The 12,500-nt window shown below is 45.9% G+C and overlaps 1 protein-coding gene across 2 annotated transcripts in view; it reads right to left on the bottom strand.

The window, feature by feature from the left end:
* Positions 1 to 12,500, bottom strand: part of LOC118792385 (adhesion G protein-coupled receptor L1-like) — a 133,902-nt gene that overhangs the window by 44,015 nt on the left and 77,387 nt on the right. Inside the window, exon 5 of one of the 2 annotated variants that reach the window (XM_036550226.1) lies at positions 236 to 250. The exons of the other annotated variant lie outside the window; for it this stretch is intronic. Coding sequence (XP_036406119.1) covers positions 236 to 250 — 15 coding nt within the window. The remainder of the gene's footprint in view (positions 1 to 235; positions 251 to 12,500) is intronic. 2 annotated transcript variants of the gene reach the window in all.

The following is a 12,500-nucleotide window of genomic DNA, read 5'->3' as shown; positions in this document are numbered from 1 at the left end:
AAAAGAGAGAGAGAAAGAGAGAGAGGAGTGGGTCAACATCAAACATGACCACGACACAAGGATCTGGGCTTGGAGAAAGACAGGGAGAGGAGAGAGGGAGAGGAGAGAGAAGAGAGGAGAGAGAAGAGAGGAGTAGAGGGTGGGGGAGGGGGGGGGGGGTCTGGAGCTAGGGGAACGAGGGAAGGAGACGAAGGAGGAGGGAGGGGCAAGCTGTGGTGTTCATTGTGGTGTTTACCTTTTTGGTCCACTTCTATTCAAGCATCGGAAAAAAAGAGAGAAGGAGATAGAGAGAGAGAGAGAGGAAGAGAGAGAGAGAGAGAGAGAGAGAGAGAGAGAGAAAGAGAGAGAGTAAAGAGAATGAAAGAAAAAACAGGTGCAGGAAAAAAGAGAAAATTGAGATTAAATAAAACGCTGTCCTTTCTGGCCTGTTGGCTTTATTCTTTTCTTTCTTTTTTTTTTTAGGTTTACGTTTCTGTCAGTTTCACGGTTTGTTAGAGAAAGGATGGCCCACATGGGAAATGTGAGGGAGATATGGAGATTAAATGGCTTCAGTTTTCCCTTCAGTTACTGATAACTCCCCCCCCCTCCCACCACCACCACACCTCCATCAACATCACATCCTGTACACCACCCAATCCAGCACAAACTCCCAGCCCTCCCATGCCTGTGACACACGGGGCCCAGAACTTTCCTGCCCCGCACAAATCTCCCCCTCCTCCTCCTCCTTTCTCCCCGAAATCACTCCATCTGTCTCCTGTTGGGGAAATAAGCGCTTGTTAATCTCCTCCGCAGCTGTGAAGGAAGGAAGAAAGTGAGTGTGTCTGAGAGAGAGGATGACACAGAAAGAGAGAGAGAGAGACAAAGGGAGAGAGAAAGAGAGAGAGACAGAGAGAGGACTAAAAACCATGTGAATGTGGTGTTAAGGTGAGGAAAGAGCAGAGAGACAGCTGGACACACAGAGATGAGCTGTTGCTCTCTGTTTCCCCCCTGTATACATGAGCTCAGACTGATGAGGTCACCACAAGGAAACACTTCACTCTGCATTTCAGATTTCCTGAAATGAGAAAGAAGAGCACCAGAATACCACCATTTTAGGGCCACTGTGGAGCCAGAGCAGTGTCGTCATAAAGCCAGCATAGTAGAAACATAAAGCCAGCATCACAGGGCTAGCATAGCACCAACACAGGGCTAGCATAGGACCATCACAGGGCTAGCATACAGCTGACATAGTACCATCACAGGGCTAGTGTACAGCCAACATAGTACCATCACAGGGCTGATGTACAGCCAGTATAGTACCATCACAGGGCTAGTGTACAGCCAGCAAAGTACCATCACAGGGCTAGCATAGTACCATCACAGGGCTGGTGTACAGCCAGCAAAGTACCATCACAGATCCAGCCTAGTAACATCACAGATCCAGCATAGTACCATCACAAAGCTAGTGTACAGCCAGCATAGTACCATCACAGGGACAGTGTACAGCCAGCATAGTACCATCACAGGGACAGCATACAGCCAGCATAGAACCATCACAGATCCAGCATAGTACCATCACCAGGCTAGTGTACAGCCAGCGTGGTACCATCAGAGGGACAGCATACAGCCAGCATAGTACCATCATAGGGACAGTGTACAGCCAGCATAGTACCATCACAGGGCTGGTGTACAGCCAGCATAGTACCATCGCAGATCCAGCATAGTACCATCACAGGGACAGTGTACAGCCAGTGTAGTACCATCACAGGGACAGCATACAGCCAGCATAGAACCATCACAGATCCAACATAGTACCATCACAGGGACAGTGTACAGCCAGCATAGTACCATCACAGGGACAGTGTACAGCCAGCATAGAACCAGCATGGTGCCAGCCCTCTCTTGACTTGTGTCTAACCTTCTCCCTCCAAAATCAGCACTTACACAAGCCTTCGATGCCAGAATGGTCAGGAGATCTGCAGTGTGAAGCTGTGCACAGGATCTCATCCTCAGGGCCTTGTCTGCACCTGGTTGGTCCTGCCATCAGGACCAGGTGGTTTTTGTCTCAGGTTTAAGATGGCAGAGCCTATTATCAAAAGTGATTGGCTGGCCACTTAACAACTGTCACCAGGCAGACTGATATGAGACTTGAAAAGTTTCAGAAGCATCTGAGAATTACTCCTAAGAGCCCTGCTAAAAGCTTTCCCAGTTTTCTGAGTGAACAAAAAAGTAGTGCCATGGGAGTTATTTATGCAGCTCCCTACTCCCGCTCTCAGCTGGGAGTAAGACCGTTTCCTGAGAGTCGATCTCATCTGATTCTTACCACATGTGAGGTGCCACAAGCAAAAAGCTGAGAAAATGCACAGTAAATGCGATCATTGAGAGCAGTAGTGTTATCAATTCATGAACACAGTCAAACATTTCATAAACATTAGTAAAAGCCAGCAAATTATTGATGGTTTCAAGTCTTAGTCAACTTGAAGGCAATAAAAATAATAATTTGAAATTGTTTTGAAAATAATCACAGTAATAACTATGTTGTTTTATTTTTTCGTTACCGTTAATATTGTCTTCATTCTGTAATGATTGTCCTAGTTAGCTTGCGGACTGCAGGTATTGTGTCACGTGTAACAATGTCTCTGATGAGGTTGGTAAGAAATAATAAAATACCCTCCTTTTCTGAAGGATATCATTTTAACAGCTCTGTGTTGTCAGATGTATGCAACACGTCTTTGCTCTCCCATCAAATGCATACACACTGCCTCGGCGTAGCCACCTGTGGGCAGCTCCTTATGGATTAAGACAGCTCACAAGGATTCATAAACATCTGAGGTCCATTCGGCAAACTCCAGGCATTGGTGATTTTAGACTCATTTTAGGGGTGCTCAAGCACACCTAAATGTCAACTCAGCACCCCTAAAAAAACTCATTACTTACTAGTAATTCTTTAAAAGTATTATTGTTGTAAATTAAAATATCATATATAGAAAAATATTAATGTATTAATTGTTATCCAGTGAAATGAGTGATTTAGTAGGGGGGTTGAACACTTTTGCAAGGCACTGTATGCATGTCACATTCTCATTAGGGGCTGAGCCCCCCTAAAGCTCCGATCCTAGAATCGCCCCTGGAACTTCCAGGCGAACGGGTTTTCTTTCAGCTTTTAAATTTGAACGGTTCTTAGGTCAGCATACTGACATTAATCCTCTAGGCTACTAATAACAACCAAGGTATCATTTGAAATTTTACATACCTAACGCTTTAACTGTATGTGATGTACGCAAGTTAGCCTAAACTAGCGACCACAGAGAGCAATCGCTTAGCTAACGCTAAGGATTGATAACAATAGCATACAAAAAAGAGGCTTTCGAAAAAAGTATCAATGTAACTGACAGACAAGTTAACCACCTGAATTATTGTAAGAAGATTAAATAAAATCAAACAGTTACGTATATTTTCTGGGATAACTCACATCTGGGCACACACCTCCCTTAGTACAGCATCCATGTCTGTTCGCCGAGAGCTGCCTCCTCAGACTGTTTGTGTGTGTTCGCAAACTCAAAGCAAACAGAAAACTGTTTGAAATTGTTCGCAAACATTTGCCTTTGTTTGCTAATTTGAACGCACCTACCTGCTTAGGTAGGAGCACCTTTAAGTCCCATAAAAATTGCTAAATTGCTTTTATTCTTAGAAGTAACGGTAGGACCACACTGACGTCACTCAGAATTTTCGAACACTAAGGACCTATTTCCTTTTGTGAGACACTCGATGAATACAGATTCTGGTCCATGTCATTACTCTCTGAGATTCTATGCTGAAGCCAATTTTAACCCACATATTAATTAATTAATTAACATATTAATTCCATTAATATATACTGATTTCAGTTTGATAATGAATTACTCATGAGGTACTTTATCAAAAGCTTTTTGAAAATCCAAGATTTACTTCAAAATTGTACATATAGTTGTTAATACTGTACTCTTATTATTTACGTCAGCTGCAGGTATAACCCATGAGGGAAAAAATGATTTTTTGTGGTAAAAAAAGGCTTTATCAGAAAAACACTGGGAATGGGTAACTGTTACTGGGTGTAATAGACCAAGTGTAACAGATCTCACAGTATCATAAACTCAATCTGAGTTAATTTTGGTTTCCTCAGAGAAGTCCAAAATATTATTTAAGTATATATATATATGATCTCCTTGCTATGAGAATCATGTTGACTGTCCTTTTTTCCCAGGAATAACCTATAATCTACCTGATCTCTTACGATATATTCCAAAATCTTACACAAGTTACAGAACAAATTAAATGTACTGCCCTGGATCAGTGCAATCCCCTTTCTCATGTATTGGGATTACTCTTGTTTCCAATTGTTAAGAATTTCTCCAGTTTCTAGAGATTTTGTGAAGACCTTCTTCCCAGGTTTCAGGTGTAACCATTAGCGTACCTCCTGCCTTTTCTGAAATGGAGCCGTCAGCAGTGACTGTTGAGCGTTATTTGCTATATCATTTTTGTTATAAAGCAAAACCCCTTCCCTTTTTTGATTTACCCAACCTCCTCTTTAATGCTCCTTCATTCCTATTGGTCATCTCTCTGCCCTCCTCCTCTTTCCCCTGTTTCCATTTCGCTCCTCCCTGACCTTCCCGAATCCACTCCCACCCACCCCCAACCCCCCACCCCCCGTTCCCTCTCTCCCTCTCTCTCTCTCCCTCTCCTCTCTCTCCTCTCTCTCTCTCTCTCTCTCCTCTCTCTCTCCTGGTGCGGCTTCCTGGCAGAGCCGCAAGTCCCAGCGGACGCGGCGTGAGGAGGGCTCAGCGTTGCCATCACTACCAGCGACACACACCACGGCCTCTATGCGTGAGGACGCAGGAAATTCAGCGGTGAGGCCCATGCTGCACAACGCCCCTGCCGCGATGCACCCTCACCGCGTCAGTGTTTCAGAACGCCTCGCCCAAAACAGGACGGCACGCGTCCCAACCGGAATAACCTGACCTCCCCAAACCTCAGACGGAAAACAGGACAACTGAATCTGCCGGAGTCACACCGGCAGGTTGCAGGTTCTGGCCAGGTTCAGCGCTGCTGTATCCTCCAACAGGGGTGCTTGTCTTGAATTGCCTTGGTAAATATCCAGCTGTTCAAATTGACTGTTAGCATTATTACTCCCCTTGGAAAAAGGGGCTTCCGCTCGGCAAATAAATAAATGAACAGAAACGCTACAAGCAGAAAACCAGAGGGGTCAATGCTTTACAAGCAACAAAGAGACAGGTAAAAGGGTCCTGCTTCTATCAGCCAAGTGGAGACAGCGAGAAGGGTCAGAACCCAGGCTGCCATGCGCCTGTGGCCTGACACAGACATCGCAGTGATGTCACAGTCACCTGACTGATGAAACCCCTTGGCGACCAATCGTCGGACCCGAGGACACGGGAGCTGCCTGGGGGGGTCATTGAGAATCCTACGGCTCTCCCTGTCTGTCGCCTGGAACGGTCTGGTCCGTCAGACACTCTGATTGGCGGAAGGGTGTGATTGGCACAGGCACTGCACGGCTTTGTCACAGACAGCATCACAGCCTCGGAGAGAGAGAGCTCACAGCAGCGCCGTGAGCGTCATTCCCAGCACTTCCACTTGTTAATTCACACTCTGCAGCATTCACCGCTGCATACTGACAGAGAGAGAGGATCATCAAACAACCTTTCCGTCTGTCCTGTCCCTGAGCTACTCAAAACCTCTGCCCTACCCCCTGTGCACCAGGTTGCACCCCTGATAAAGAAAAATAACTAAATTTATGAATAAATAGGTCAGGGGGACTCACTTTATTTAAAAATCTGTCCGCAGATTTTGGCATCATAAATGAACAGCAGAACTTCTTATTTTTTGGTACAGTATACTCATATATTCATTTTGGTGTATCAATAGCTTGCCATTTCGCAAATGATATTGCTATTTATATTACTATGTGTGTGTGTGTGTGTGTATCCACATACAGAAAAATAACTCTGTAAGGTTCATAAAGCATTTCTTTGGTAGAAGGGAGTGTTCAACAGATAGAGGGAGAGAGGGATATCATCAGAGTGAATGATGACAGAGAGAGGAAGAGATGGAGAAGAGAGAGAATGGGTGAGGAATTTGCCTGGCCCTGTGAACACTCCAGTCTCCATGTCGTACCTTTCCTGCTCTGGAAGAGAAAAAGCACGTTAGCTCTCAGCCGTGAACTGACCTGACGACCCTCCCCACTCATGCCAATCATGCCACACAAGCCCCGCCCCTCCAGTGCTCAGCGCTCAGTGCAACCCGATAGAGCCCAGTGCAGTCCGGTACAGCCCGGTACAAACCGGTACAAACCGGTATGGCCGGGATGTTAATTAGTACCATTAACGAGAGGAGGGGCCTGAGATGGAGTCGTCTGTGGGTCTCTGCTGGGTAACAGGGCTGCATAAGAGAATTTGAAGGTGTGGGGTGTGTGTGCGTGTGTGTGTGTGTGCACGTATGTGTGGGGGGTTGTGTCTGTGATGCAGTGCCTCCTGCACAAGAGAAAAAACAAACTAGCTGCAACTGTAAGTATAACACACCTCCTCTCTGTCTCATCCCCTCTCCCTCCCCTCCCTCTCCACTCCTTCCCTCTTCTTTTCTGCTTCGCTTCTCTCAGGTGCTTTTCCTTCACACAGAATTTGAGCAAAATCATCATCCCTTCTTACTCCAATTCTGTCTGTCCTCTTCCTCCTCTGTCTCAGTCTCCGTCTCCATTTTAGGAAGCCATTCGCCACGCCTTCGCCCTATTGGTTAGAGCTCAAACCAATCGAGAACCAGACCGGAGATGTTGCTGAGAGAGGTCACCACCGCGCGGCTTCCATGCGACTCCAGGTTCTCGCAAGAGAGACATATCGAAAATAGAAAAAAAAAAATCTTGTGTCCATTCAATGGAAAGCTCTAGGGGGTAGTGGAGCTGTCTTACATCATCAAGTTCTGGTGTCATCAGGATCTAGACTTCAAGGAAGTGCTTCAGAATATTCCATCATGCATGGAATATATGTCATAAAACCAATCATTTTGAATTTTTGACTGTAGTTTGCGGAAGGAAGAGACACATCTGTCCCTGTATTCCTACACTGTATTAATGCATTCTCTCATTCTGTCAGAACCCTTCACCACCTCCTGCCCAACCCCCCGCCATGCCCAAAATATCCTAATGCTATGACTCTCATTAATACAGTCACACCTCTTCCATGCACACACACACATGGATGCTAACACACACGCACACAGTGCCCTGCATCTCAAATCATTAATCACTGAAATGCCACTGACACAAAATAACTTTGCGTGATTCGCATGACTATATGCCGATGGGCTTCATATACCAGATATATACCAGCATCAAATTTACCGTCATTATGCTGCAATATTATGACACCATTTACATCTATTTCCCAAGGGGCTTGGCTCAGGGACAAATCATTGTATAAATGCTTTAAGTATTGTTCCTCGATAGTATACACACGGTCACAAAAGGACGAGGCACCATGAGACTACAACGCATGTGCAGACACTGACTGTTTCTATTATGAGCAGATGTGATTTATGTGTATAGGATTATTGCACGTGTGAAATCTCCTTCAGGCAGATGTAGTGCTACTGCTATAGCAGGATCTTGCCACTAGGGACGCTACACTGCAACACAGGTCTTCAGTGTCTCAGATAAATCCATGCCAAAAAAAAAAAAAAAAAAAATACACTACGAGTTGACTTTGATTTATTTACTGTCAGTTAAGATCATCGATAAAATCATTATCTGCAAAAGGACAGTGCTACCAGACTCTGCTCTGAAAATTACAGTTCATCGGGTTCGAAATGAAGCAGCTTATAGTAAAAAAAAAAAAAAAACAACAGAAAATAAATCAATATTGTTGGAACTGGAATGGTAATCGATGGAATTCCATCACAAGCTATGATGGCAGTTCCCACAAGGCCCTGCTGCATTCCAGAGACGCCTGGCTGTCACGTTTAGGGGCTGAAGGGTTGACTGCTTCTACCTGTTAGAGCAAGCCCCTACACCCCCCCCCCCCCCCCCCCCTCCACACACACAAAATAACACATGGGACATTCCAGCTCCTTCCAAGAGACCGCTTCATTCCTCCGTCTCCTCAATGGAGGTCCCGCACCGGGTTCGGCTGGAACACAACGACACAGCTTAATTGCGTCTGCGTCCGCTTTTCCGCACAGCCGTAGCATCCGTCACAATCAGCCCCTTTAACATGCAGGAGCGCCTTCCTGATGAGCGCATAAGCACACACGCTAGGTCGCTAATCGCCTTCTTCTGCCTCCGGGCTGCTGATAAGTAAATTAATTGCACATACATCAATCGTCTGTTCATCTTTTTATCTGTACTTAACCATGAATCACAGCACAGAGTGTCGGATTCCTGTTTGTCTTACACTCCTGTGAGGTGTTTATGATATGAAGACAAGCCCTACTTTTAAGGAAGGGGGTGGGGGAAACTCACTGATAAAATGGAAACAAAATTTCCTCTTTGCTCGGAAAGCATTGCTCTGCTTTCCACACAACTGGCTTCTGTCAAAGCTACTGTCATCTTACTCCTTTTTTTCCTATTTCTGAGACACTCTGACTTTCAGTTCCGAATCTTGGTAGTTCTGAGTCTCTCTGATTCTGAGTCTTTTCAGTTCTGAATCCTGCTATTTCTGAATCTTCCCGATTCCGAGTCTTTTCAGTTCTGAATCCTGCTATTTCTGATCCTTTCGATTTCCAAGTCTTTTCAGTTCTGAATCTTGGTAGTTGTGAATCTTTCTGCTTCTGAGTCTGTCTGTTCGTAAGTATTTACACTTTTGAGTGGAAAATGAAAGACAGCTACACGCCTGTTGGGTTTGACAGCGGGTGTGGCTGTTAAAATGCTGACGTGTGAAGCTCTTCTCAGTCACAGTCCAGCATTTCATTCTCCCGGTGTTTCTTTTTCACGTGAAACGCAGACACCGAAAGCGCAGCAGCTCCGTCTCGATTAGATGGCAGCGTCACTTTCGTCACTCAAAATGAAGTCGGCGGTTCGGAGCGGGACGTGCATTAAGACGGCGATTAGCCGTCCGAGATTTAATTAATCTCGACAAATCTCAGCGGAGCTTCCAGCAACGCCCGCCTGTGTATAATTAAAGCCGGCCGAGCCGTCTCTCGTGCCCGGGACGCGGATCCAGCCCGAGAGAGAGAGATGCAGACGTTTCTAATTCAGTCATCATCTCTATTCATCCCTCTCTCTCTCCCCGAATAAACAGGCCGTCGTCGTAAGCGACGGAACCGTTCCCGCTTCCCACGTTTCCCAGGGGATGGGAGAGTGGCGGCCGCTTCCTGGTAATTGCCTTCCCTTTGTCACTTCAGAGCTGTGCAACTTTTAATCATGGAGGAAGGGGGTCCTGCCTCGAACAGCGGCAGTGCCTCAAACGGCAGAGCGAGGCGATCAGAAATAGAAAGCCGCAGCTCCGTGCCAATCGGCTTCTTGTCACGGAAGACTGAGGATCACTCCGACTGAAAAATGAACACATGGCCAAACACAAAGGGAGGAATTTTAAATGAAAAGAGAGAGAGAGAGATTCCGGTACAGTCTCACTGAAGTGAAGCGGAGTGTTTCTCGAGCAGCTGTCACGTTCTGCTTTAGACAAAGCGCTGCCTGCCTGCAGACCCGGCATTTCAGTGCAGCGGTTTCCAAAACTGGAGGCGACCATTCCGGCCTGTTGGGGTAACCCTGCATCAACGCCACACCTACAAACCTTATGTGACTGCATCCCATCACCTTCTCTGGGCAGCAGTTCGAGAGGATACGGTGCAGCTTTGCAAACTACAGTAATTCTGTAACTCTGTAGTGCACCATGATTCCTGAAGCGTTTTACAGAGCAGTGGTTTCTGTGGAGAGCTAAACTGCTGTCATTGCTGTAGCTCTACAGCACGTAGTTATCTCTAGCTCTGTGATGTGCAGTGATTCCTACAGCTTTGTAAAGTGCAGTGATTTCTGTTGCTTTGTGATGTGTAGTTAATTTCTGTAGCTGTATAAAGTGCAGTGATTTATGTAGCCCTGTAAAGTACAGTGATTTGTGTAGCTCTGTAAAGTACAGTGATTTATGTAGCTCTGTAAATTGCAGTGATTTATGTCGCTCTGTAAATTGCAGTGATTTCTGTAGCTCTGTAAAGTTCAGTGATTTTGGTAGCTCTGTAATTTGTGTAGCTCTGTAAAGTTCAGGGATCTCTCTAGCTCTGTAAATTTCAGTGATTTCTGTAGCTCTGTAAAGTTCAGCAACATCTGTAGCTCTGGAAAGACCTGTGATATCTGTAGCTCTATAAAGTTCAGTGATTTGTGCAGTATGTAAACTGCAGTGATTTTTCTAGCTCTGTAAATTTCAGTGATTGTTGTAGCTCTGTGGTGCACTGTGATTTCTGTAGCTCTGTAAAGTACGGCGGTATCTTTCCAGGGGAGTAAAGCCTGTGTCGTTGCTTTGTAAGCTACTTCCATTTCCTCTCAGTAGATTAGATTGTGTGCACAAGATTGCTGAGCCGAGGGAGGGCAGAGAGCTTGTGGGGGAGCGAGGCCAAGTTTGTCAGTTAGTTAAACAGGAATCCCAGATTTATGAAACCAAACACTGGGCACAGGTTTCCTCTTCTGAGCTGCTGCTTTGGAGACCGCTACCTCAACCTAAAAAAAAGACAGGGACAGAGAAGAAGAGATAGACAGACAGAGAGAAAAAAAATGATGAAGAGAGAGAGAGAGATGATAGGGTGTAAAATCATTAAGGGTTTCGAGGACAGAAGGAGAAAAGAAAGGATGAGAGATGGAATAATCGGAGGAGAGAGGCAACAAGAGAAAGCACAGAAGAGTAGAGCATAAGAGCAAGCGTGAGGAAGAGTGGGATTGAGACAGAGAGAGAAAGGGTTAAAAAAAAGATTACAGGGTCGAGGCAGGCATGAGTGGCCTTCTTCTGCTCACACTGTCATCACCCCTACAGGAGAGAAGTAGAGAATTCACCTCCCCTTAAACATTTCAGCCCACATCCCAAAATCTCCCCATTTCCACCTGTCATTCAACCTGAACCCCAAACCCCCACCACCCCCAGCCAAAATCCCGGCCACACCCCTCCCCACTGGCAGGGCAAGACTTGACCTCCCCAGGAAGACTCCAGCAAAGTGAGGGGGTTGGATGCTGAGAGTAATAGTACATGAGGGGGGAGAGGGAGCACCACCTGACGGGAGATTTTCACACCAGTATCGTACAGCTCGTAATCACACGCGTCCCCTGTGTGTGTGTGTGTGCGTGTGTGTGTGTATGTGTGTGTGTGTGTGCGTGTGCGTGTATACAGGTGCACAGTCCTCTGGGGGGAATGTGTCACACAGCGAGGAGAGAGAGGGAGGGAGAGAAAGAAAGAAAGAGATTGAGATGACTACTGTCAGAAATGGGCTCTGACAGTCTTGAGAGGAAAATATGGCAGCCCAGGAGGAATTCCAAACCCAAATAGGTGCCATTTCAATTTAAGAAACATAACTTTTGAGCACTTCAACAGCTACGGCTGGCGGCATCTGGACATCAGTGTATCACAGAACAGACAACTCAGAGGGTTCTCTATGAACATCGAATTTGCTGAAAGGTAAAAATTTTAAACTCAGTGAGAATACTAGTCTTGCTACATGGTGGCAAAATCCACTCCACCTAAAAACCTGAAAGAAATAAACATTTTCCATAATCTGAAGTCCTACAACAAGAATTTTGTAAAATATTCCGAGGGCCCATGCAAGCAGATTCAATAACACATGCAGGGCTGAACTTGGACACTTTCCTCTCCATATCTAAAAGCAGAGAGAAATTCTGCTCCTAATTCAACCAGCTCACCCAGAATTGCTCCTAATACAAAACCCTGCTGACAATCCTGCTGCCCCATTCAGAGAGAACTGGAGCCAGTAGGCCTGAGATCAACAATTTGTTAGACTCAACCAACAATGGACAACAAATATAAATGCACACACACACATTTCATATATATATATATATATATATATATATTTACAGAGTAAAAGAAAAAAAAATCAGAACGCAATCAGGTCCTAAACAGAGACACGCAGTTTGGCAGACTGATTCTAGCAAAATAAAGACTAGGAGAGTGAGAGAGAGCCAGACTGTTGTAGGTCCAGATCGGTCCCTGGTGTTTTCAGCACCTCTCAGTTGTTGAGAAAACAGCAGGCTTGTCTGTCTCGGTGTTAAAACTCCCTGACGCCACGGCTCGGATCGGGCTGAACAAATCTCACACTTTCACAGCTACTGCGCTGGCGTGCCTGCGCGTCCGCCTGCCACCAGAAAGCCAGACATTTCCATGGCGACGTTAAGATATGCGGGATTGCCTGGCGTGACATCATCTGAGAGAACAGAGCCCGGGCTTCTCTGCTGTTCCTGTTTGAGAACGCGCTGTCAGGGCGTGTCTCCCTGTCTCTCCTCTGGAAGTGGGAAGGGCTGTCTTTCCCGGCCAGAGGACTCAGCA

Source organism: Megalops cyprinoides, chromosome 1 (genome assembly GCF_013368585.1).
Source record: "Megalops cyprinoides isolate fMegCyp1 chromosome 1, fMegCyp1.pri, whole genome shotgun sequence".
NCBI classification, from domain to species: Eukaryota; Metazoa; Chordata; class Actinopteri; order Elopiformes; family Megalopidae; genus Megalops; species Megalops cyprinoides.
Note: the sequence above shows the minus strand (reverse complement) of the source record. Positions and strands in the feature narration are given on the sequence as shown.